The 27,653-nt window shown below is 38.8% G+C and overlaps 1 protein-coding gene across 1 annotated transcript in view; it reads left to right on the plus strand.

The window, feature by feature from the left end:
* Window positions 1–867: 867 nt before the first annotated feature.
* RETREG1 (reticulophagy regulator 1) overlaps window positions 868–27,653 on the plus strand; it is a 64,492-nt gene continuing 37,706 nt past the window's right edge. The window contains exons 1-3 of the mRNA XM_063162556.1: window positions 868–1,100; window positions 14,893–14,999; window positions 16,717–16,747. Coding sequence (XP_063018626.1) covers window positions 868–1,100; window positions 14,893–14,999; window positions 16,717–16,747 — 371 coding nt within the window. The remainder of the gene's footprint in view (window positions 1,101–14,892; window positions 15,000–16,716; window positions 16,748–27,653) is intronic.

Genomic DNA, 27,653 nt, shown 5'->3' on the forward strand with positions numbered 1-27,653 from the left:
GATTTTGGGATGTTATCTTAGAATCATGGAATCACAGAATGTCAAGGAATTAGAATAGATCTAGTGTCACCTCCCCTGCCATGGGCAGGGATACCTCCCACTAAACCAAGCTGCTCCATGCTTTATCTAGCCTGGCTTCGAATGCTGCCAGATATAGGGCATCCACAACACCCCGGGACACACCTTCCAGTATCTAACCAACCTCACAGTAAAGAATTTCTTTGTAATGTCTAACCTAAATTTCTCCTCTTTCAATTTGAACCCATTACCCCTTGTCCTATCACTGCAGTCCCTGACAAAGATTCCCTCTCCAGCTTCCCTGCAAGCTCCCTTCAGACACAGTAAGGTTTCTATAAGGTCTGCACACAATCTTCTGCTATCCAAGCCGAACAGCCCCGATTTCCTCAGCCTGTCTTCATAGGGAAGATGCTCCAGTGCTCTTATCAACTTGGTGGCAAGTTGATAAGCACTCCTCTGGACGTGCTCCATCCGTGCTTGCCTGTGGCACACACACGCGAGGAGCAGACGAAGGACAAATCTCACTGGCAACACCTTCCAGCAGGCTTCACCTTCCCAAATCTAGAAAGCAACCGGGCAGCCCAGCTTTCCCCCAGCATGGAACCGGTGTCTCCCGGAGCCCGGGGACACTCCCACCAGGGGCGGCAGCCTCGGGCCCTCCCGCCCGTTCCCGGCGCCTGCCCCGTCCCGCCGGCCGGGCCCGCCCCGCGGCACCTGCGCGGAGGCGGTGCGGGCAACGCGGGGGCAGCGCCGCGCCCCGCCCCGGGCCCGCCCCCGCCGCCCCGGCCCGGCCCGGCCCCAGCCCCGGCTCCGCCCGGCCCAGCCGCAGCCCGGCGGCCGCACCGAGCCATGGCGAGCGCGGCGCTCCCCGCGCAGCCCCAGGAAGCGGAGGCCCCGCAGGAGCGAGGCGCGGCGGCGCCCGCGGAGCCGGAGCCGGCGGAGGTGTCAGGCGGGGCCGGGGCGGCGGCGGCGGTGCTGGGAGAGACCGGGCTGGCCGTGGGCTGCTGCATCGCGGCGGCGCTCAGCTGGGAGCGGCCCCTCCGCAGCCTGGGCGGCTTCGTCTGCGCCAACCTGCTCTTCTGGTGAGCCCGCCGGGCCGGGGTGGGCGCCGGGGCCGGGGTCGGGACCGCCCCCCGGGATGGGAAAGCCCCCGCCCGGCCCGCCCCGCCCGCAGCGGGCGCCTCCTCCCCCCGCCCCGCATTTCCCCCGGCCCCGGGAGGAGCGTCTGCCCCCTGCCCTCCCCTGACCGCCCCAGCGGGAGCTGACCCGCGCCCCAGCGAAGGAGGGTGCTGCTCTTCGCTCCACCTGCCCCTCAGCGTTCCCTGCCCCCAGCCGCCGCTCCCGGTCTGGCACGGCCCTCACGCTGAGTGCATCAGCCTGGCCGGGTTCTTTCACCCTCTGTTTCTGCCCCAGCCTCGCCCAAACACACGTTCTGCCCCCATATCCCATAGCATGATGCGTGATGATGATGGTGATGATGAGGAGGAGTCTTAGGTGGAAGCTGGGCAGGGCGGCTGCAGGACACCCCGCCGGGAACTCGCATTTGGCACAGCCGAGAGGAGCCGCGGGCCCGCATTTCTGTGCAGAGTTTTGAAACCTGCTGAAATGAGGTCCCGAGCCCATCGGTTGTGCTGTGCTGATGCCCTGGTCCAGTACTTTAAAGTTCACTTTGGGTATATGTGCTTTTCCAAACTGGTGGCCTACTTAGTGGAGTCTTTGTGAAGTGGGCACAGCCGGAATGTTACTGCAGTGCACCAGCTCTCTTTTTGGACTAAGCTTTTTGTAGTCGGAGGCAGTTTAGCTGAATAAACCCCAGAGATTAACATAGGGATGTGTTCATTGTTGTGTTTGTCATGTCTCTTTTGTTAATTTCTGTAGGAAAAAAAGTTGTCTATGTGAAACTTCTTCAGGGCTTTCCCGTGATCTTAGGTTTTGTCAATGCCTATGTTTTTTTTTGCTTTCTGATCTAAAATGTTATTGTATTCCTGCTTGATCATGTAGAGCAATTTATAAATTAGTGCACTGTCTAATAATACTGCAGAGGCTCTTATGACTGAATAGTGTTTCTTTTCCTGTGGCTAGAACTGCCTCCTTCCCTCTTAAGTGAATAAGAGGTAAACAAGCAGTGCAGTGGATTAATAGCAAACTCCTCTTGATTCTCTACAGCCCTAACAGTGTGATGTTTTAACATGCGATCCAAGCCATAGAAAGACTTTCTGGAGCGTTGTGCTGCATAAGAAAATCTTAGCAAATATTTTCAAAATAATTTTATCCTCTTTGATTCCAGAAGCAGAGTGTGCATCTAATTTAGGTTGACTTTTATTATCCATCTTTCTCTTTGGTATCCATGGTAAATCCTTTCATTGAGTAAGTTACATGGTTTTGCTCTCATTTTCTGCATACTTCAGAGGTCACCTGTTCTTTCAGTCATTTGGAAGAATCATGATGCTTTATATTTCTTTTCACTGTGGCTCTGATAAAATTTTCAGGGACAACATCTAGCAGAATACATTTCCATGTCTCAAGGAATAGCAGCTGCTGGGCAACCCATTGGCTATTTTTTTTCCAGATTTGACCCAAGCGAGGTATAAAATGCCTGCACTATTCAATGCCTGTAAGAAGTCTCCTTTGGTTGAGTCTTACTCTACCAAACGTCTTACTGGCAACTTGTTATGGTGACCAGTATTTGAAGTTATTTTATCAAAATTCATAGCTCACTCTACTTTGTTCCTTTCAGGATGAGTTGGCACAGCAAAAGTCAGGGCACGGATTGCTCATTTTAATGTGGTGGCATTGTACCTCAGAAGGAAGCTCGCTATCCTAGTTTTGAGAGGTAGACAAACAAGGAAATGTGTATAAGCAGGAATGATGACCAGTAAACTTCTGTGGTTTGAGAACATAAGGAAAGATCTCGGTAACAAACGTATGAAATCTGACACGTTGAAAATTAAACAGTCATTTAAATCTGAGGTCACGTTTCCCTGCTTTGGTATTGGGATGATCAGTGTTTGCAGCACAGTGTGTTTGCTGCTTCTCCTTTTCCTGTTTGAGATCCAGCTGGTCAGTCTGGTTTGTGATGACTCACACAGTCACAAACTGCTGCAGGACTGGGAACAAGTGTCCACCCCTGCTGCCTGTGAAGTCTCTCCCAAGCTTTGTGCTGGCTGGAGCCTGTAGGTAGAAGGAACATTTCCTAACATTTCCATTGCTGGTTCTTGTGCCTTTCCTTTCCGTGTGCCTACAAGTATCTGTGCCCCATAGGGGACCCCCAGTTCATGCAGCCTCTAATCAGGATATCTCCGAGTTCAGAAGTCTGTATTGCTGGATGGGAGACTTCTCCCACTAGAGCAGCAACAGCATTGGTGGAAGAAGGAGAAAGGAGAGGTGAGGTTTAATTTTACAGTTTTCTGAATTTTGGAAAAGCAACACCAGGTCCTTCCATCCATTTAATTTTGTTGGGACTGTTTTCCTCATGGTTAGCTGAGTTCTTGTATGTTCACCCATCAAAATATTTCATGTGTAAACTGTTGCAGTAGGAGCTGCTGAGAGTGAACTGTTTCTGTGGTGTCACAGGATTTTCATTTTTTTTTTTTAAATATATTCCATTGTAGCCTCCTTTGTGTTAAAAAACCTCTTATCCATTGTACTGTATATAAATGCATTTTTGATGGTTACTACTAAAATTAAAAAATTGTTCTTGTAAGTACAAGAAATTTACCAACTTAATTTGATTCTGATTTCCTTGATTTTCCTGACAAATTGTCCTGCATTCTTTACCAAGAGAATAGTGAAAGTAGACACACATCTGGCTACTGGAAAAGCATTTTTCAGTTACCAGCTCCATTATCTTTTCACCGTGAACAGCTTTAAGCCTCTTGCCCCAAATGAACCTGACCAAAAATCTTTAAAATGGACAGGGGTTAAATATATATATTATTTTGCACCTAACCATCTGAAATATGAATTAGATTCTTGTGCTGTTTATAGTTTGCAGACTGAAGTCAAAATGACACAGGAAAACAAGGCTGTTTTTTTTCCCGTTTACACCTGTTGTACTGAAAAAGTGAGTGATTGGGCCAAGAACAGAGAAATTCTGTGCTGGTTCCAGAAGTTCACTCCAGGTGTTCTGAGTGTTAGGCTGTTGACTGATAACTTTCAGTCTTGGGTTTAATCTTATCCAAATATTAACATTCAGTCCTAGATTTTTAAGCTAGAATTCTATCCTAATTATTATTCTCTCTGTGTATAGAATGGAGTGGATAGTGGCAGCTTTTTGTTCTCCCAATCTGTAATTTTAAATTTCTACAAGGTCAGAGGGACAAGTTTATTTTCAGTAATTCTGTGCTGTTTCATGTGTTTTGTAGTTTGCAGATATCTATTTCAAATACATGTTTTCTATCTGCAGATAAATGTTTCAAACTAAATTACATTCATGTCTGCAAGGTCATCCCTATATACACCACTTGCATCTGTTCACCAATTGCCCAATTTCCTGATTTCCCTAGGATTTTGTGTAAAGGGAGGCAGCAGAAAAACTAGGATGTAATAGATCTTTTCTCTTTTCCTGTCTTGTGGAACAAATTTATTGTGTTACCCAACCCTATTTGCAATTTTCTTTGCCAGCCCAAATCCACTTTTTGCTTTGAGGATTTTAATATACCTTCTGACCTCAGAAAGTATATTTGCATGGTACTGCAGGTCTGTTTTTAACAATGTTATATGATGTTATTTTACTGACTCAACAAAGTAACTGACCAACTATGTAAAATACAAGTATCAGTCCTTGATTAAAACAGGTGTGCATGCCTAATTTTCCATTAAAAATAGTATTTTGTCACCATCCATACCCATACTTTTTGTTTGTTTGTTTGTTTGGTCTCAGATCTAGTGAATATTTCCATTGTCTGAGAGAAACAATTAAGAGAGAAAACAGTATTGCTTATATTTGAATTGCCTGTGTACATTGTATCAGGTAAAGATTGTGAATTTTCAGACAGAAAATCTAATTGCTCTTTAAATGTTAGTAACAAGACACACATTCAGAGTTTGGCCACTTGGTGTGTTTTGTTTTTAAGTATCCAATTTGTTTTAGGAGATGTTATTGAAGTGTTTGCTTTGTTTTAAAGTATCCAGTTCACTTTAAGATTTGTTCTTAAATTGTTTCTTACTTGAAATCTCTGCTTGTCAATGATAAAGTATGCCATGAAGAGATCTCAAAGTACTTTTCATTCATTAATTCTTTCAATGTAAGAAAGCAGTACTAAGCTAAGCATTTCTTTCATGTATTTGCACACAACTTGTAAATGCTACCACTACTATACCTCACTTCTCTATAAATCAAGATTTCTGCCCATTTAGAGAGCAGTGTGCATGCACAATGTATGCTTGCATTTTTATTCTTTGTTACAAGAAGAAGGACAAGCAGCAGCCCTGTTTTATGTGTTTGTGGACTTAGGATTTTGTTCACTGTTGGCACTGACTGGCTATCAGTGGAAATGTAGTCTAGGGGACCTACTCAGACATTCTTGGTGACAAAATGTCAAATTAAGTGACAATTGGAATAAAAGAAATCTTTGAAATCAAAACATAATGGAAATACATGAAAATTAACTGAGTTGGAGTAAGGCAGGATATTGATATTCTGAGGCCAGTTTGTATTATGCTGGTCTTTAGATCACTTAATTAAATTTGTAATATCTTCTAAGTCAGGAGAATATATATGGATTTTTCCTTATAGCACCCAGATGCTAAATATGGTTTTGAATGTGGAGAATTTTGGTCTTTGGCTGTCTTTGTTACAGGAAATCTTAGAGCTACATTCATAGTTGTATTTGGATTACTTTTCCAAAATCCAAAGTATCAGAATAGCACACAAGTGAATACTCCTGCCTTAAATTCTAATAAGAGTTTGTATCTGATGACTCAAGTAGGAATAGTAGAGTAGGTTATTTTGTAATGATAATACCTTCATTGTCAGAAAATAGAAAAAAAAAATTCTGGCGTAGACAGTTTTGAAATTCACTGTGCACTCATGTGAATGAGTTTCTTATATGGTTGCTAGTTTGTTTCTTCTAGTCTGGTAGTCCTTACCATATTTAATTTGCTGCTTTTTGCTAAGTCTTTGTAACTTATTGGTATTGGAATTTATTTCATTCCACCTAGCTGTAGTACAGCAAATTGCTGATATTTCTTTAAGCATAAACAAATGTTTGTGGTTTGTTGCTTTTTGCTTCCTAGAAGGTGGTATTCCAAAATACTTTTCCTCAAGTAAAGCTAAAATTCCAACTTCAGCACAAGTTGTGATATAATTTTAGGGTCTACTTGTTTTTACCCAGTTTTAAGCTTATATTCACTTTTCCGATACAAATTGTGAAAACTTTTGAAGGCTTTGGAGGTAGAAAAGTGGAACAGAAAGTTAAATTCATTTGATTTAGTTAACAAAAATGATTAAAAGCCATTAACAGCTTTTTAGTGACAGTTTTCATACTTTTGGCTGAGGGATTAGTTTACAGGAATGAAAATTGACATTGTTTAAGAGCCAGACGGTGTTACATAAAAACCTGGACAGTTGACAGCATTTTTCAACCAATAAGATGAAATCAGGATCAGTCAGAAAAGAAATCAAGTGGGTTAATTGAGGAAAAGCAAGCATTACTGAAAAATTTAGGATTAAATCTCGGATGAGAACATGATGGAAGATGGAAATCCAAAACAAAGGAGAACAGAAATGAATTGCAGCACGGCTTGTGTTTATTCTGTCTTGCTGAAATGTAAATATGCGCTGTCTAAAGCAGCTGTTTCAAGAGAGAAATTATAATTTCTTCATGTATTGCTTCAAAATAATGAGGCCTTTCAAATAGTAAGTAGAATTTTGAGAACAATGGATGTTTCAGGGGGATCTGCTCTGCTCCATGGTAGATGTTACAGGACTAATGAGAGCATTAAAGAAAAGGAGATTTAGGGCAGCACGGTAGAGGTGCTACTGCTCAAACTGCTGCTACTGTATGAGAAAATGGGATTAAGATTTCTTCTGTACTTTGCCAGAGCACAGGTTAATTAAGGTCAGCTGGGCATTTGTCTGAAAAAACAAAGGCAGCAAGGTTATTTGATGTTATGTGTTTAAAGCAAAATAATTTTAACTTCCATGGAAATATCACCCCCTCTTTTCACTGATGTAACAGTAGAATTTGATGTTATTGTAGACTCAGAAGGTATGTAGTTCGGGTCATTTAAACTTTCCACTTCTCAAATGCTTTTTATGTGCCTGTCTGAATGCAAAGGTTGCAGTAAATCTGATCCAAAAGCACAAATATTGAAACTTGATTCTAACTGCTGCATTCCTCGAGAGGTTTCCTTGCAAACAGTGCAAGATAATTTTGCAATGTGAAATTATTAACTTAATCCTATTTCCCAGACCACCAAATACTTCCAAATGTTCCAGTTTATAAGCACAATTACCTTCAGTGATTAAATGCAAAGCATTGGAACCATATTTCTAGTTTCTTAGGGACATTTAGACTTATTTTTAAAGTTAAGAGGTGGTGTTGTGAGTTGAGGTAGAGAAAATATGCAATTTGAATTCCCATGCTGTGTGTTAAGTTAGCACTGTCCAGCTGTCTTTGCTTTTGCCCTGAAACCTGGGCACAGACCTTCCAGAGAACTACCCCTTCCACAGATGGCTGTCAGAGTAACAGTAATTTAAATTTCTGGGAGTCTCTTTCTTAGGACAAGAGGTTTATTTATTATTCAAAAATTTTTGAATTCTGTTAAGTTCTAGAAGGTTTTCTAAAGAAAAACAGATTTGGTCTGTGCTTTCTGGCTGAATAAATACGATCCTAATCTTTCCAGTGAAACCTGACAAATAAGCTCTTTGAATGAAAGTTGGTGGCTGAGTTTTCTTTGTCTTAACAAAGAAAGAATTTTTAAAAATTATGCAAGTTTTAGAAAAATAAGCATGCCATTTCTGCTTGAGGGTTATTTTTTAAATTATTTGTTTATTTTTATGCACCTAGTGTTAGAATTTTTAGATTTCTGGGTGCTGTCCAATGGAACACACTTTGCTAGCTGGCACATAGGTTACAAATCAACTGCTTTTCAGTGCTTCATTTCACTCTGTTTGAAATATCTCAAATACCTAAGTTTTTCTCTTATTTAGAGAATAACTTAAAGTGAAAAATGGTCCTTCTTTCTAATTTATGTCTTTATGGAAGGTTTTTCTCCACTAAATTAGACATGGTCTAAAACATTTTTAATGTACATATTTTTAAGAAGCATTCTATTACAACATTTCACAGGTTTTCAGCTAAACAGATTTACAGCTTTCTAAGTTCAAAATGCCAGGCACCCAGAGTGCTAGTGTCCATATTTTAATTTTTAATTAACATTAGATGTGGAGTAAATGCTTTTGAAATTATTTTATTCAACAAATTGTGCTTTTTGCAAGGGGAGGGAGGTTTTTTAGGCTGAATTTAAGCCTTTGTTCCTTCTAAAACTTTTGACAGAACATATAGAGATGTGTTTTTTACATGTAATTCCCTCTCTTCAATATGGAATCTGCTGTACCCATTTTTGTGCATTTTTCAGACTTGCAAGCTAAATATCATATAAATATAATAATATTGTGCCAAATTCGATTCTATAAAGAGATTCTACAAAAAAGTGTGCATAACTTACTCTGACTTAAGTGAGAATCTACACTTTTTGTGTAGGAATTGGGAAGGGATTTTTGCCTTATAATTCTTGAACAATTACCTAAATTGTTTGGCTCAGACCAGGTGTCTTGGTTTCAGCTGGGATGGAAATATTTTTCTTCCTGATACAGCGTTGCAGTGCTGTATTTTGGATTCAGTATGAGAACAAAGTTGATAACAAACTGATATGTCAGTTGTTGCTGATCAGTGTTTACTCTAAGTCAAGGACTTTGCAGGTTTCCATGCTCTGCCAGCAAGCAGGTGCGCAAGAAGCCGGGAAGGAGCACAGCCAGGACAGCTGACCTGGGCTGGCCAAAGGGATATTCCAAACCACAGCCTGGGAGGAGCTGGCCAGGAGCTGCCCATCCAGTACTGATCAGGTTGGGCTGAGCACTGGTGAGCGGATGATGAGCAGTGGTACTGTGCGTTACTGGTCTTTTTTCCTCTCTTTTTGTTGTATCACATTTAATTTATTATTATTGTTACTCTTGTTAACTTTATTTCAATTATTAAAGTGTTCTTAAGCCCTGGCTTTTATTCTTTCCATTCTTCTTCCCATCTCACCGGGGCAGGAGAAAAGTGAGCAACCTTAATTGTCAGCTAGTGTTATACCACACCAAGATGCACTAAAGGAACAATGGGAAAAATACTGGATTATTGAGTTCTGACTTCCCAATGTTTTGAGTACTCAAGGCTTGGATTTCCATATATGTAGATAAAGTATTTTGATATTTACAGACGCTTAGTGTGAAAATCATTCTATAGAAAAGCAATTCATATAAAAAGTTGTAAATTTAATAGGCATAAAAAGTAGGATTCACAAACCTACTTTGGGATGGTTTTTCAGTGAGGAGAGTTTAGGCATTAAATTACCTGTAAATAAAATTTTGTTGAATATGTATTTTTCCTTGATTCACAGGAGGGCAAACAAAATTATTGACCCTCTGATCAGTAAGGGCACAAGTTTTTTGATACTACCTTTACCATGTATTTCAAAAATGTTGTTCAGGCAGTGTGCTTCATGCTGTAATTAGAAGTAAACAAGCCCTCTTCCCCTTCCCCAGAATTCTTGCTTGAGACAGTCATCAGAATTTATTGCAACCACACAGGTGTTGATTGCTCCAGCAGTAAGTGTGGAAGAATGGTCTGCATTCAGCTCCAAGCAGGAAGCAGTTAGCACCAGGAAACAGTCATACCACATCTTTTCCTTACCCAAATGCCTTCACTGTAGGTGTTTATGTGAAACAGCACTAGGTGGTCCCCTGTAAGAGCAAAGTACACCTAGCTTTGAAATTAGTAGTTAAGTATTCTCAAAGTGCACTAGAAATATTTCCTCTCCACTGGGGAGGGACATTCTCTGTGTGGTTTATGTCATAGCCCATTCTTGCTTATCAGTGCCTGACTGGTAGAAGACCAGTTCTATGGAAAGCTCTAGCTGAAAGGTGTCAGTAGATTTTCACCTAACCATTTTATGAGGAAACAGTTATATACCAACCTGTGCTCTTTAAAACTCCATAAAATTACTCTGAAGAATTTGGCCTCTGGTTTTAAGATGTAAATATGAGTTTGTGGAACAGAGAACTGAAGTCTAAAAGTCACTCATGCAGTTGATAAATGTGTGATAAAAGCTGGTGGTGAAGCAAAGGTCCATGCTCACATCTGTGTTATTGACAGCTTTCATTTATTTATGTGACTATCTCTGGATTTCATCTAGGGATAGATGGCTATTAAAAATGTACCTGCTAAGGCTTTCCAGAAATAACTAGCATTGACTGCTGGTAGTCTAAATAATTTAATTTTTGATTAAATGTTTGCTTATGTGTTGTGCTTGCAAAATGCAACTCATTCATAGCTGTAGAATGTGTAGAACCTTAACAGCTGAAATGAAATAATCAAATTGATTTATTTAACATTTGAAACAATTTGGTAGGTCTGCACCTTCCTTGTATCTCCTGATACGATTAAAATAGCTTTTGTCATGCCCCAAAAGTTTTATTACGTTTGCTGACTGCAATGTTGTATGATATTGTTAACTGTCAAAATTTCTTAGCTGGCTCATGACACATGAGTAACTTTTACAATCCAGTTTGTGCAGGTCATTGTCCCAGGTGCTCTGGGACAATTCTGGTGTACTGTGAGATACCTGCTTTTTGATACAACAAATTGACAGTATTGACAACTGACCATCCATCCTTTAAAGAACTGAAGAAAAGACAAGAAGAAGGTACCTTAGCCTACTTTTCTATCTTTAGGTTCACCATCATGCAGTTGAATAATTTCCACTTTTAATTGTGGAAGTTGTCAAGTTTTGATTCTTACTTCTGCAGTTTAGAATCATTTCAGAACAGCTGCAGTTTAACCAGGCCCAGAAACAGAAACTGTTGCGACTTTAAGTTCTAAGGTCAGCATCTTACCAAAAAATATTTGCCAACCACCTCTAATAGCCTACAATAGTCACAGAATGAAAATACCATTCAGGCTGGTAGGGCTTCATGAGGTCTCTAGTATGGCTTGCAGCTCAAAATCAGATCAGATTGCTCAGGGTTTTGTCTTCACAGCCATCAAGGTTGGAAATTCCACAACCTTTGTGGACAGCCAGTGCTTAATTATCCCTTGATATTGCTCCTATTTTATTTTACAAAAATGGTTCTTCAGTCTTCCACAGTGGGGTTGAGCGGCAGGCTGGCTCCATCACACTTACATTCTTCCTACATGGAAGGATGTAGGATGGAAGAACAGGCAGAGGTCAGTTGGTCTGCTTGCTCAGATGAGCTTCACTTGGAGCACATTGCTCAAGTTCTCACTCAGCTGAGCTTTTGAAAGTCCTGCTCTGCAGTGGTCTGCCACCTGCTCAGCACCTCCATTAGCTCTTTCACTTGAGTGCTCTGCACCAGAGGACATCCTTCACAGCGAGGCCAGTGTTCCTTCTTGCAGCCTCCAAGCCCGGTGGCCGTATCCCACCCCTGGGGCTGTGTCTGCATGAGGGCCTTCCCTGTGCAGAGAGTGCCTGCTCCAGCCCCTGACAGGGACTGAGTCCTGGGCACCTCATGACTGGGTTTTGTTGTAGTTCTGCACTGCCTACAGCAGAATTTCTTGTCCCCTTGTTGTGCAAGCTGTCCTATTAACTGCTGAGGTAGTTATCTGGAATGCATTATTCTGTACACTGTTTCTTAACCCCTCTGTTCCCCTCAAAAAAACATTCACAAAATACTGCAGAATTCAAGGGGGGGAACAAATCTTGGTTGTGTCTCCAGTAATGGTTTTTACTTCTGCGCCACTTGTAGAAGAAATTAAACAATTTGAACTTTAGTCTGTTTTGTTTATTGCTTAAAAAAGAGAACATGTTCAGCAAGCTTTTCTTACATAACATTCTTCTACAATACAGGAGTGCAGTATATGAGGATTTCATTCTGGAGCCTTTCATTTTGTCAGATATATGTGTGTTAGAAATGCTTAGGAGTACAATCTCTTTTTTTTTTTTTTTTTTTTTTTTTTAAGGAGAGGCAAAAATGCCCTAACTTTTATTAATAAGCAGAAGTATCATAGAAACTGTTAGTCTGGTTGCTATGCATCATGTTGATAATTCCTAGAAGAATTGTGAATCCTGACAGTGGCAGTAGCAAAAAAGTGGTTTTCAGACCCCTGCATGTTGAACTGTTTGATAAGCTGATGTTTGATAGATATATGCCAAAAGAGTGCAAGAGGACCTTATCAGCTTTCCACTAGGAAGGGCTTAAAGGATGCAGATCTCTCAAATAGTTTTTCTAATCTGTGTGGCTCTGGCACCTGAGGCCTGACAAGCTCGCTGAGTGAATTCACAAGGGATGGTCTTTCTTGCAAATATCACAGTCGAGATAAAGAGCTAATAATGTTAAGATGTGGGAAGTTCAGTCAGAACAATTCAAAGCTCTCCAAAGAAGTTAAGAGTCCTTGTTTGGTGACTACATTAGCTGCTTCAACTGGATTTCAGTTTTTTTTCCTCAAACATTGGAGCAGGGACACTGCAGTATTGAGAAGGTGGAATGACATGACTTGGAAGCATCTTTCAGAGAGGATGCTACCTTGTTAATCCTTGTCTGCTAATCCTAGTCCTCATTAGTGCAATTGTTTTTAACAGCAGGTGACAGCTGTGATTGCAGTGAAACTAACAGTGTGGTTTAGTTGGGAGCATAAAGTAGGTCAAACATGTTCTGTGCATTTTTTGAAAGACACACTAAGCCTTCTTAGTAAGCATCTGATCTTACCTTGAGAAGCTAGCAAGATGTGTGTGTATGTACACAGATGTACACACTTGTATATACATTTTGTTATTGATGCATGTATTTGAGACCATCAGAGTAGCCAGTGGTAATTGCTAAGTCAGGGCATTCTGTGTGATTCTGTAAACGTTCATGCACAAGCACCATGAAGACCCTGTAAAATAGACATGGTATTAAGCCCAAACAGTTTGAAGGTCTGCATTTGTTACAAACTTCTGTTGCCTAGAAGATGGATGAAAAATTCTTCATTTGATTTTTTTTATACAGCATCACATCTCTCTCCCAGCCCGTTATCAGTAAATTAAGTAAGTAGGGTAAACAAAGTCTTACATGCAGTGGAACTTAACATTTAAACACAATCAAAGATTTTTAATGCTGAATAATATTACCAAGAAAAATAGTAGGACAATAGTAGGACAATGATGCAAAGCTGTTACAAGTTTTGATTGGGCAGTTTTGATAGAGGTTGCCCTGTAATAATTTTTCTCTACACTTCTCTGTTGGTTTTCTTGAGCTAGCTGAATTATACAAAGGTGCTCATTTTATACATTTATTTTATAGAATAATCTTCTAATTCAAATTCTCTACAGATATAAAAACCATTTATATTTGGATAAAACCTTCAGAGTGAGCTTATGCGTTTGTATTGGAATTCATATACTGGTCTGCTCAGGATGATTGGTGTTATGAGTTTGTGTTAAATGTGAAAATTAGTGGCATGGACATTTTTTTTTAATGAATATTTTCTTTTTGAGGTTTTCAAGGAATACTGGAACAGTGTGCTACTAGAGCACTGTGTCCTGAGCTTGTTAGAAACACTGTGAAGTCAGTTTTCTTTCTAAAAAATTTAAGAGTGTTCAAAGGGTACCTCTTGGCTTCCTGCAGTGGCTATGTTTGCTACTATTTTCACTTGCCTTCACCCTCTTTCTTGCAGAAAAGCTCTGCAGCAGAAACTGGGTAGAAGCTGGGCAGCCAGCTACCCTGTTTTCAAATCTGAGAGGTTTCTTGAAAACATCCCAGCATTGTATGATTTTGTTTCTGTTGGTATTCTTATTTGATCCAGTGCCTTGGACAGTGACTTCTTACTGGTTATGGCTAACCTCAGCTTTTTAAAGTTCATTGCTTTTACTTTGAAAACTTAACTTGTTCACTGTTTCTGTTCAGATCACTGATTTAAAGTGCTCAAAACTAGCTATTAAAATATTTTTGGTTTTTTAAATTTATTTAGTTGAATTTTAATTCTTTTTACTTCACACTCTTTTTTGTGAGTTAAGATATTTGCCAGTAAAACAGATGGAAGAGCTTATCTCCAAACACACCTGGATAGCAAAGTTAGCAATGCATGAGATTGTAATTCATACTTTCTGAGTCTAGGTCTGTTTGACTTGACTAGACATGTTCTAAAAAATTATGTAATTAAAAACATAATTCATGAAATCTTGTTATGAAGACAAGTTTTAGTGTTATGCAGTTATATAGATTTACCTCATCTTTGTGTTTGAAAGAATGATTTGTATAAAAATCTTGCTTAAAAATAGGTTCTGTAGGAAGTGAAAAAAATTATTAACCTTTTTTTGTGCATTGTGCCAAGCCAATTAGTTTTAATGAAACCACCATTAATTTAAAAGTACTACTTTCTATGCAATAATTAAAATCTTTTGTTTCTTTATTTTCTCTGTGCGTAAATAAAAGTATGGACAAAAATCTACTACAAACTCAGTGTTTAATCTTTGTATTTTTAAATGCAATGCTTGGTCCTCTCAATATTTGCTTCTCATGGAAGGGCTGTGGGGAGAAACTGAACTCAATTATTGCAATCTGAGTCTCTTTCTTCCTATTTTTTTCAGTATTAATAGCAGCTGTTAGTTTTTGCATGCTTCCAATGAGTTTTGAAGTTCAACATTTATTTCTTCTTGATATTCTAGGTTTGTTGCGTTGACCCCTTGGAGAGTGTATCATCTGACTTCCCTTATAATACTTGGAGTGTTAATTCTTCAGATAATGAAGGATTTGGTATTCTCAAAGATAAAAGGTAAGTGTACTGATAGAGTTCTGTGCTTAAACACCTGCACTTTGGAGCATGCTATTCATTACTAAAGCCAGGTCAATATTATGATTATTGTAAAAGTATCAGCTAATATTAGAGAGTGATAATAGATCTGTGATGGTCTCTTGCCACTTTCAATTAAGTTTTGCTATATTTTATAGGGAGGGCTTTAGGAGATTTGTTTTACCACTTAGATAAGTGTAATTGTTAGGAGTGGACAGTCATTCTTGTTTCTTAACTGCTAGGTCTGAAAATGCATTCTTTTCTAAAATACAGAGTTTTCCTAGACATTCATACTTCTTCCAACATTAATCATATAACTTTTGGAAAGTTTGAGACATCCAATATATATCAGTGAAATTTTTAAATAGATAGAGAAATTACCTATCTTAGCACAGTTGAAATAAGAAGTGAACACTATTTTCTTTTTACTTTGTATAGCATTTATTTTCCAGAGTGTATAAAGTCTTATGTGAATACAAGCAATTTTGAAAGGGATTTTGAGTTTGTTGGCTGGTCTGATGGTTTGGAATTTTTTTTTTTTCAATTCCTGTCCTATACTTTATTACCATCTTAAAAATTCTTTGACAAAGTGCTCATTATAAGTTTTCTGTTTTCTTTGCCATGAAGATTATTTCAAGATTCTTATTTTGCCTTTTATTTATTGTTAAATCACATGCAAAGTGTTTGAAAAAATATCTGAACATACTACAAAAGCAGGAAATAGATGTCAGAGAAGTGTGGTATTCCTCTGTGATGTACTAACACATTATTTCTGAGCCAGTTGTTCCCTACTTAGTTACAACAGGTATTTGTCACCTTTTCTGAAGGATTTACTATCATTCCCTTTTCTGGGAGTCTTGGTTACCATTCTGTTTCCTGCTTGAGTGTTTCAAGCCCAGAGGGCAACTTTTAAAGCTAAGCAGAATTTGATTTTTTAAGCACTGTGCTATATAAATCATCACAAACATACAATACCTTGCTAGCTGGAGGCCAATGATTTAGGTAAATTCACTCGTACCTGTAAATAATATTTTTGTAGTGACCAAATTCAGGATGTACCAATCTCATGTTTATGTGATTATTTAATCATTCATTTCAGAGCTGAGGCTAGGAAGACCTCTGTTTCCTAGCTTATACAATAATTATTTACTGTAGCAAACTAATTTGTTTTACTATTGTCTTTGATGCCATTGTAGACAGAGTTCAAGAAAAATCAGGCCCTCGAAGTAATACTGTAGGAATCTTGTGGTAATGAATAGAAATCAATGAAGTGCCACTCCAAGAAGCAGAAAAAATTCTTCCCAGTATATCACGTCCGTGTAACTGCTTCACACTTCCAGCCAGCCACTAGATGGCAAGACTATTACAGATTCATGGGGAATGTAGAGTGGGTGTCAGTGTGTAGAAGTAGAGGGTATGTTCATGTTAAAGTTATGTTATCATCTTCATTACATCCTTCCATGTGGAAATGTAGCCAAAGAAGATCCTGACTTTTTCCATTAATGATTTTAACTGTATATTAAGTTTACAGATAGCAATTCAAGAACTCTTACTGTAAGATGATATAGCTTTCCTGTTTGACTGATACAGAGAATTCCTTAGTCATTTTGTCCCAATTCTGAATATGTTCTATGAATAAATAATAAAATTATTTCTGATTTAGTGCATTTTGTTTCATCTTACATTCTTACAATTGCAGGTGCACAGCTTTGGAGGACCATCACTCGCAAGTAGGTATTTTATTTTTTCTAAGTTTATTAGTGCTTGTTCATGATTTTTAATAAATTCTCTCTTCTGATTTGAGTTATATTAATGTATATAGTAATTTATAATAATACTTCTAGAAATGCTTTTTGTTACACTGGGATTATCATGCTTTGTGTTTTCTGAGAATTAGTGCTTTCTTTGTAAAGCAGAATAATACTGTGTTGGTCAAGGAGGTAACTTTTGGAACTTACAGAACTTTTAGAACTTATACCAGTGCTGCTGAATAGAAGTAGATAAGATGGCTTGGATTTCTCTTTAAGTCACCATAAGTAATTGATCGTTATAAATACAAATAAATATCAGTTGATATCCATATGAATAGAAATTGATAATTTTGAAGCCTGTTGACTTGCCTTAGAAAAATGTTTATGTCATATTACTGTAGAGTATATAATTTATTTAATTTGTTGCAAGTTGTCCTGGTTCCAGCCAAGACAGATTTTTGCAGTAGCCAGAAGGGTCGTGGCCAGGACTCAAAGGACTTTTTATTTTCTAGCACCTCTCCTCATTGTCCAGGGATGGGGGAAGGAGTCCCTTCCAGGTCCCATAGTACGGCAGCACGGTCAGCTGTGGTCAGGAGTTTATACCTGATGTGTGAATCATTCACCTCCCACGTCCACTGATATTGGCACTGTTACTGTTTATTGTTCTTTCTCATTGCTCTTTCCCATAAATTGTTTTTATTTCAACCCATGATCTTTACCTTTTTTGTCTCCACTTCTCCTGTCCAGCCCTCCTCAGGGAAGGGGTGATGGGGAGCGAGCAAGCAGTGTGTGGTTTGAAGTGTTTCAGTGGGAGCACTGAGCTGGGGAGCACCATTCCTTAAGCACAACAGCAGTATAATCAATGTCTAAATGATTTGCAGGCAATCCATTTTCAGAACAAAAGGTTGCATATTTAAGGCATTATTCTTCTAAACAGGCCACCCGGATTTATTATTTATCTGACATAATTGGAAAGCATATCCATTAGTACACTATTGTATTATAGCCTGACACTAAAGAAACAGTAATGCAGAGTTGATAAAGGGAAGATTCTGGGTTTTGTTCTTTTGTTTTGTTGTCTAGAGACAGGTATCAATGTCATAGCAATTACAGAAGGTAGTTCAGATGTGCAGCCTCTGTTCAGTTTCATACCTCAACTTCCACAGGTATGAAATCACATAAGCATAAAATAGAGCTATATGGAATTGATGACAGCTTAGTTTATAATCTGAGCAGAGTAAAATGCTTTTACCATAGCTAGTGCTACTTCATATATCTGTGTAGAGTGGCAGTGCTTCAAAAAATTTAATTCAGAAGCTATTCCTGTGGCACAGATTAGTATGATTTATATTTCATTTCTCCTTCCTGTTATTTGCCAGAGAAATTTACATAAAATTTGCTGTCTTTCAGGGTTCTGAATCTGACTTTACCTGTCTTTTTACATTCAAGAAGAGGAAGGCAAAGAAAACCAAATTGCTTGTGAAGTGAAAGGAGGCATAGGTTTTTGGCTGCCTTTTGTTTCTCTGAAAAATAATTCTGCAGTCTGATAAATTTTTCTTCTCTTACTCAGTTTATCAGGTCACCAAACTAGAATAGTTGATTTTAATGAAAAGATTATAATTAGTACTTTAAATATCTTGGATTCAGGTTTTCAGTTGTTCAGAATGCTGGACTTGATTTGCTGTTCTGTGGGGAGACAATGCAGGGAGTGAAGAAGAGAATTTGATGAGCTCACCATAGCTCATGCCTTTGGGTAATATAATACAAGCATTGTATGTGTCCATCTAGCCCAGCCTCTGCTCTCTGAAGGGATCCAGCCAGGAGAAACATGACCTTGGGTAATGTCCTGCATTAAAGCAAGGTTCTCTTGGTGTACTTTCCCAGCAGCTTCCAGTTGAACCTTACCCCCACCCCCCTCCCAAGCTGTTCTAGGTGGACCTACCGTGAATTTGTCTCGTTGCTTTTGTTCTTAGAAACTTTTGCTGTCAGCAACATCCTGTACACAGAGATCCACAGCTGAACCACGTGCTTTGTGAACAGTTTTCTGTTTGTTTACTGCCCTATAATAGTTTGTAAGCTCTTCCTACATTTTTTCTTGTTGGAAGAAATATTGAACCATTACTCTCTATTAGTATTCTCCGGCAAGCTGTGATTTTCATAAACTTCTGTCCTGACCTGTTCTCTGCAGTACATGACTGCTTAATTGTTCCTAAAATAGAGGTTCTCTGAGTTTAGATTTTTTCATTGTGCTTTTCTGCATTTTTTCTTTCATTTCTCTGCCCTTTTTGCTGGGGAGACAGAATTACAAATAGCATTCAGGGAGATCCTTGGACTATACATTGTCCCTCTCTTCTTTTCATAGTATACCCCAACATTTGATTGGGGTTTTTTTTAACCTCTACTGAGCTCTGAAATGATGTTTTCATGGATCCATGCTGTCATGGATAATCACCTCAAGGTAATGTCTTGAGTAGTAAAGATCAGCTTAAAGCCTATATGACTTTAAGAGTTATGGGTTTTTTTCTCTTTTAATTTCTTCACATTTCATCTGCCTTTTTGCAAGAAATCATGTGATACTTGATTAAATTCTGCTAATCCTCGCAGCTGGTCTCTGTCTTTACCAGAATAATTCCTCTCATTTGTCATGGCTTCTTATGCTCCATAAAAGCATTTGATGAGAGACCTTGTTGAAAGCCTTCTCTGAAATCCAGGTGATTTTTTTTGGACATCAATGTTCATCTAAAAGCAGGTTCACTTTTGGAAAGGACAGAAGGTTTGAGATACGATGTCCTTTACAGCTTACATTAGGACAGGCATGCATGCCCTTTGTTAGTTTTCCTGACAGTTTGCACAGAGCAGAGATGAGTGTTTAGTGGTTTGCAGTTCTCTGGCTCTTGTGTGCCTTCCCTAAAAATAGATATTGCTTTAGACACTTCACAGTCCTCTGCCTTAAGGCAGCTTTAAGAGACACCGTTTAACCGAAATGAAATTTCAACTGTTGCACCCAGCCTTTCATTTATAGCTTTTATAAGTTCACAAAAAGACTTTGCATTTGTTTGCACTGTGGGCGGGTCTTTCTTTTTCTGAATGCTCCTATAAATGTGCCTGTTGATTGTGTTGAAATTGAAAGAACTGTTGTAAGATGTTGAGGCTGGGTGCATGATTCCTTTTCATTTTATTCAAAATTGAATATGAAAAACTTTTTTCATGTTATCATATATGAGCAAGACATGCCAAATATATCCCCATATCCAGCAAAGAATCACTGGCTCTGAAATAACTTACAGAAAAAAAATGTGGTAGATCTGTGATACTTTCAGTGAGAGACAATACCTATTTAACAAATGTCTATTCTAATAAATAACATGTGTGCATGATTTTTCTTTGGCATCAAGGCCCTACAGCCCTGCATCCATAGTTTGTAACTGCCTTAAGGTCCATGCAGAATGGCTGTGTGCAGGCAGGAAAGGTTTTCTAGTCTGTGCCAGCCTTGAAACTCCTCTCGATTACTTTGGCAAGTGCTAGTTGGCATCCGCCAAAAATGTGCTAAGAGCTATTTTAATGGTTTAACTGCAGAACTGACCAATTCTAGTGCCTGACAGAACTGCCACACACAGTTTGGTTTATCAAAACAGATGTAGGCAGCACCAAAATTTTCAGAACAGACTCGTTTCCTACCCTACGTTTTTGTTGTGTCATTCTGATTTTGAAAGTAATTATCAGTCAGTCACCAGCACAGTAGAATGTTTCATAAATGGTGGCACCAATTTCTGATGAGTTTTATAGTGAAATGGTAAACTTTTGGTAGTTGGAGGGTGAATTACTGATTGTGACTGTTCTGAAACTTGCATTTTTTCAACATTCACATGCATTGTGTATTTTGTCTGCTGCATGTACATTCCAAGTATCAGAGACTGAAGTACTTCAATGAAAATGCTGTTAATTTGTGGCACTTGTTTTTGGTCCTCCTTCATCTTTGTTGAGCACTGCTGACTAGTCAAAGCAAGCATAGCATTACTTTTTTCATGGCCATAACTAAAATGCAGAATGCTTGTTGTCTCACATGTAAAATGTGTCTCTGTAAGAAGACCTGTGATTGTATTTCTAATGGAATCATTTAGTACTATTTTAAGTTTAAAATTTCAAACTGAAGGTAAATTAAACCTTCCTTAGGGATGGTAGCACTGTAGCACATTTCCCCCTCAAAACTAGTTCTGTTTCTGAGGAACTGCTGTACAAGTATCTTGCCTTTTTTAAAAATGGGTGACAGCTTTTAAAGGAGCACTGGAAAAGGTCACTTGTTAAATTACTCTTCCTTATTATAAAGCTGTTTTATTTCTTTCTATCCTAGTGAGATTTCTTTGAAATCTGGAGCTTCTCTAGTCAGTAGATATATTAGAATATCCACAGGAATTGTAGCACACCTTCATTTCTTGAGTGGTCAAATTAATACTAATGCAGAATTATTCTTTTATAGCAAGCCCAAAAAATCCTAGTTGCAGCCTGAGAAGGGACTAAGCAACAGTCCTTTTAAAAGGCCATCAGAGAGTGACTGAAGAGAATAAGCCAGAAAGAAAGGAGTTAATGCTCTGAAGACCAGCAGCTCTGCATAGCTTGTTTTCAGTCCCCTGTTATGTTTTATCATTTTGTCAGATCAAAGCTACCTGGGACTTCTGGGAAGAGCCTTGCCTGACCAGTCATGGTGTTAAGCTCCCTGCTGCACTAATGGCTGCATCAGCCACAGACTGCAGTAGGTGTGTAGTACTATATTATTAAATGTTGAATGTTGTGGATATGATCCTTTGGACTATGAAAATAAATCCTAAAAAGGTTCCCCTGGCCCTGCAGGTTGAAAGAAAGGGGTTTTTTTATTCACAAAGCACATTTTCTCCTCTGCTCCCAAGAGGAGGGAAAAATAAGCAAGTGCAGCACCATAAACAGCATGTCTAATCCACTGCTGCTCATGTGATTGGGTCAGTGAAGATTTGGAATTCCATAAGAAGAAACAGTAACATTTGCAAGAGAAAAAGGACACGTCTTGGTGGAAGCTTTTAACTGGCAGCTGCCTTTATTGAAGCACTTTTGGACTTGATGTTGAAAACCATGGTTAATATTGAAGTGCTCTTGAAGCTTGGCTAGTTAGCTAACTGAGATATTTCTGAAATAATAGCCTTCACTGATAGAAGGTTACAAACTGACACACAGAGGTTATTTTCTAAGCCCGGGACATTCCTGTTCCTCACCACCTCCCTCCTCCAGTCCCTTCTTGTGGACTCCCCGAGCCACCAAAGTTGCTGCCCACTTGCAGGCAAGCGTTGCTGTTTGGTAGGTAACAACATCCATTACTGGGTCAGCTGATGTGACAGATCAGCTTCAAATTCAGGTCATAGCTTTTCCAGATCTGAATTCATGTTTTGATCTACACTGGTTTCACACTTGCATCAGCCCAGCTCATAGACATTTGTATGCATTACAATGGTCAGTGTGTTCTGAAGAACAATATTCTGAGCTAGCACCATTCAGAGCTTGACAAATTTCATGTAACATGTGGCTATTGGGCCTTTCTCCAAGAAGAAGAAAAAATAATGTTTTGAATCTAATAACTCCGTAACTCTAATAACTCCATAATGCATTTGTGCAAAATTATTCCTAATATGTCACTGAAAGCAATGAAAAAACCTCTTTGTGTTGTCCCTAAATATAAATGAGACAGTTGCCCCTTTCATCTAATTACCATGCTTTGTTTATTATGTCAGAGGCTTTACATACCTCTGATTTACATATGTTTTGTAAATCAAATTACCTACTGGGTTTGCTTAAGACAATCTGCAAGTCATGTGCCTAAATATTTCTGACGTAGTCTGCTTAATCTGATTTCATGATCAATGGAGAAAGATTTGAAATACTTCTTGAGATATATATCCTGATCTACCTCTTCCCAAACAAATGCCTGTAGGCGGGTCAGGTATATTGTGTCTTAATGGTGACTGTTTGTTTCCCTTGAATATAGACAGGAAGCCTAGGGTGGTGAGACAAGTAAGGGTGTTTACAGCCCTTGTGTCATTGTTCCCTGTTGATCTGAAGTCCTGTCTGTTTTGGAGATGCCATTGACTGCTGCTTGTGGCTACAGTAAGAAACTGACTCTTGCACTCTTGGCACAACAGACAGGAATACCAATCCACAGCAGTAATAACTGCAGGGCACCAGGACTTGGTTTATTTACCTCTTTGTGTACATAAAGTTTCTCCTAAATGAGTCTCAGGCACAGTATGATTGTGCATTCAGATCACTCCTGATCAAGATGTGCTGCTTCACTGTATCTCAGAATAAAAGTCCTGTCCTTCAGGGTGTTGCAAAGAGATTTCTTTGCAGATGAGTGGATTAGGAAACGAGGTCTTTTTCCATTAGGAACTCCAACAAGATCAAGGCTGTAGCAGAAGTGCTTCTGTTATACACTTGTTAATCCATTTCCTTGATGTTATAGATAGGAAAAAATGTAATGTGAGCCAAGGGCAGTCATGTGGGCCAGTCAGTACCAAAGCACGGCACCATCAGTTCCAGTTTCTGTTGCACAGTCTCTTTGTCTTGTTTTGGTCATCCAAACAGGATCCATTCCTCACATGGCCCTACACAACTGCACAATCTGGTAACAGACTGAAGAAAATACTTCCTGTGGACCTACAGCAAGGCAGAGGGCAGATTATAGTCTAACAGATAAATAGATACAAATAGGCTCCAGAGAGCAAATATTTGCTTCTTCAGTTACTTCAGTGTAGTCTGAAGGCATCTGGAATATTCAAAGACTTCCAGCCTTGGTACTTCATAGTGGTTGCTATTCTGTTCATTTTGCCTCATATATTTGTATGAGTTTGTGTTGGAAGATATGTATGGCTGCTTCAAATATGGTTCTCCCAAATGTTCTTAATATATAAAAGCTCTTGCAGTCCTTCAGGAAATGAATGCATACTTGTGGAAAGCAAATGGAAATTGAGTTTTATTTGCAGCCTTAAACCCATACTTTTTCAGTAACCACTCTACTGTTCAAATACCAGATTGTAATTGTCCTTTGTTTTATAGAATCTGTTGCTACAACTCAGATAGGCAGCAATATGTCTGGTTTTTTTTTTCCTAAAGGCACTTTACACATGGATGATCAAACCTACAGATTGCAGAAATAATTGTCTACATTGCAAAAACCTCTTGATGCTTCATTTTTTGGGGGGTTTTTTAATATTATGTGACCTTATTTCATCTTTCTGGCTAGTTATTTCCAAGTTGTTAGCTACCTTTCCAAGTAATGTATTATGCTGGTTTGGTTGCCTTATGTTGATACATGATAAAATAAACATACCGGTAACGTCTTTCTTACAGGAGCAAAAACCAATAATTCAGTAGGAATGCTGTAACTTCGGCAAAAGTGTCACGCTTAGTCTGAAAACTGTTTAATGCCTTTTTCTATACAATTGCAGGAAAAGTTTGGTGGTTGGTTGGTTCTTTTATTCTTTAAGGGGAGGGGAAATGAGGGATGTGTCACAGCATTTGTAGGTGCCATGTATCTCACTGGTAGATATAGTTGGCTTGTTTGGCTTGTTATTTTTCTTATATTTGCCAGAAATTGTATGTAGTGCACATAACCAATTTCTTCTCACATAGAGTGGTTTGTAAACTTTTGAAGTCAAGCCTACTCTCTGTGGTTCTCTAGTAATTTGGTTATATCTCAATTCTGTCTTAGCCATCACAAGGCATTTTCCTCTCTTCCTTGTCCCCAGAAGCTCAGCTCACCTTTCGTTGTGGAGGATGCACAGAAGACATGAGGAGAAAATGTTGGAATTGTCATGTTTCTTTACTATTACAGAAAGAATACTGCATTCCTCTTTCTGTAAGCCTTGCTTGTCTTCTGTCCCTATTTCTTAAACATAAAGGTAAAACATTATCTTAGCTGCAAGAAGTGCAACTTCTGAAGAAACAAGGGCAGAAACAAAGGACCAGCAGAGTTGTACTGGAGCTACTTTAGCTGTTTCTTTACATGGATATATTCTAACCCAGTTATATTTACAGAAAATGTCATTATTCTTGTGTCAGTATCTGTATTGCTCTGAGCATGATGCTCAAACCGAGCAACATCAGTAAACACTTAGCAGTATCAGGTAAAAGACATGACTGGTTCTGGGTATGATAAATGTGTGGTGAATGCATCTCAGGCATAGATTTTTTGTTTTTTTAAGAACTTGTAAATAACTCGAGTAGAAACATTATCCTTTTTCCACTGCACTGCTTGTTTAATAAGTTGTTTCCCGTTTTGCATTTATGCACTTGCCTTGTCAACTAAAGCATATTCTTGATGAGTCAGGGTAGTTGATTTTATGCCATTCCTCAATCTGAACTGCTATATATTTTGAACCCTGATTCTGTCCTTTGCTGTGTCTGCCACTCCTTCTGGGGTACTGCAACTCACCCATCTGAAGGATTAAGGCAAATACTGAATGAAAATGTTAAGGACATACCAGTCTCATATAACAAGGCACTTCTAATACCCTGCCCTTGCCCTTTGGTATAACTTTTCAATTAAATGTGAAGTTATGGGGATTGCATATATGCTGGTTTTTTTTTTCCAGTTTGCTTTTAAGTGTCATATAGCAGAATTTCAAAAGCATTGTAGCAGTTGAGATGTATGCTTTCATCTTCCAGACAGGCTGTGTACTTTTTAAAAAGAAATTCTTTTTACTTTTTTGGAGGCTGAATAATCCTCCTTGACTGCTTTAACACCTTCTTAGCTTTGTTACTTACTTGCTCAGTGTCTTTCTAATATCCAAGTGAGAGCAGTTGATCTAAAATTGCTTGGATAGCCTTTTTTTTGTAGTTTTACTTCATAAACTGTAATTCCTAGAGAAATTTATTACTCTACTTCTTTGTCCCACAATCCTGTCCTTTCCTGCACCCCACTGGCTAGTTGTAAACAAAATTATTCAGAATTATTTTAAACTTCTAGTTCTATTTAGAGAGCTCTGAAAGCATTCCACATTGTTTATTTTGGAGTTCCAGTACTGAGATACAAAGGAATCATTTGGAAGACTACTGTAGTGTCCTTCTGGGAAATTTTTTTCTTCTGTTCTGGTAACAGAAGTGTTCTTACACAAATATTTAATTAAAATTTTAAGCTTCAAAAGAACACCTCACATAGTCTGATTTGACAGTTGTTTTTTGGTCTTGCTAATCTCACAAACAGGTGATTTCAGTTACAATTTCTAAGCATATTGTTTCAAAGCCTTTTGGGGGTGTGTGTGTTCTGTTCGTATCTTCTCAGGGATAAAAATTTTATTCCTCTATTAAGCCAGAAGGATTAATTTCATGAAGAAAAACACAAGGCAATTTTATGTGGAGGTTTCAAAAGATCCTTATAGCTAGCTTTGTGGTTGGACTGGATAATCTTGAAAGCCTTTTCCAAGCTAAATGGTTCTGTGATTTTGCCAGTTTGCCTCCATACTGAGAAAAAAGTTCATCTGGGTACTGTGAGATGTGTATTTTTACTATACTTAAATAAGTTAAGTTTTAAATACTTTTTTTAAAATTTTGTAATACTTTGTTCAAGTGAAGTCTCTCCATCCATGATTAAATGTGTGAAATAAATACCTGACATAAGTGCAGTCTGTGCAAACTGCAGGGTGTGCTGCAACCTGTGCAAAAGTGGCTCAGTAATTAATTTCCTTTGTTACACATTGGTAAAAATGAACTGCTACACTCAGCTGGAAAATGTGATCATAGTCTGTGGTGATGGGAGGAGGATGGATATACAGCCTTTGTTCAGCATTTTTTGTTTAAACGTAGGGCATTTTTTCTTCAGCAGTTTTCAACATATAGTAAAGCCAGCTCTATTCCATGTTTGATATTTTTAAGCATGGAGCTGCAGTCACTGTTCAGTTATTTGTGAGTGTTTTGCTTCTGGATGCACTTTGTCTAAAATGCAGTTTGGTTAAAGGCATCTGTGAGCGCAGGCAGGTGGATTTGCCCATTGTGGACAACCTGAGAGCTGCTAATTCTGAGCTGACCCAGTTCTGACACACTCACTGGCATGTCATGTGCCACCTATATTGTCATCACTGGGGAAAAAATGCACCGTCCCCACTGCTGCCTGCCATCATCTCAGCTTTCTCACATCTTTTTTTTTTTTTTTTTTTTGTCACTGTGTTTATTGTAATGATAGAATGTTTATTTTGATCACAGCACTAACCAATATTAGGTAGAAGATTCGTAGAATTGAATTGAAGGTATTTGAGGGTTTTTTTAGTTCAGTTTTTTCCTAGCACTTTGAAAGTAAAAGAACTTCTTAAAAATGATGGAGTTGAAAGGAAAGTTATAAAGCGAATACAGAAAATGGCACAGAGGGAGGTGAGTGGAGAAACAAACCAGGGATTCACAAGGAGAAAATTGCTAAAAAAAATAGTGTTACTCTGAAGCTCCCTCATGCCACTTGTCCCTGTCTCAGCTTTGTGCTTCTCAGTAAGGAGTGCTTAGATCTACTCTTCCATCTTAGACAAGAGCAAGTATGGCAAGTGCTGCATTTGAATTTGCAGACTTGCGTCTGCAAACAGCTGTGGTCACCTGCTGCTTGGCAAGTTTTCCCAGGTTTCAGCAAGGGAGTCTGGAGATGTCCTTCACTTTTTAATACTTTCATATTTCTTACTTATAGAGCAATAATGACACCAGTATTTTTTACCAACTGAGCTGAAGCTTTAAAAATCTTAATTATAGGGAAAATAAACCATAGTCTCTTCTGTTTTGAGATGTGGGCCACACTTAGGTCATACAGTGAAAGCTACAAGCTTCTCTTAAAATCCTTGCCTATCCCGTATTTATGGGACTTCACAGACTTAAGTCTGTGAACATC

The sequence above is a fragment of the Melospiza melodia genome, chromosome 1, assembly GCF_035770615.1.
Source record: "Melospiza melodia melodia isolate bMelMel2 chromosome 1, bMelMel2.pri, whole genome shotgun sequence".
NCBI classification, from domain to species: Eukaryota; Metazoa; Chordata; class Aves; order Passeriformes; family Passerellidae; genus Melospiza; species Melospiza melodia.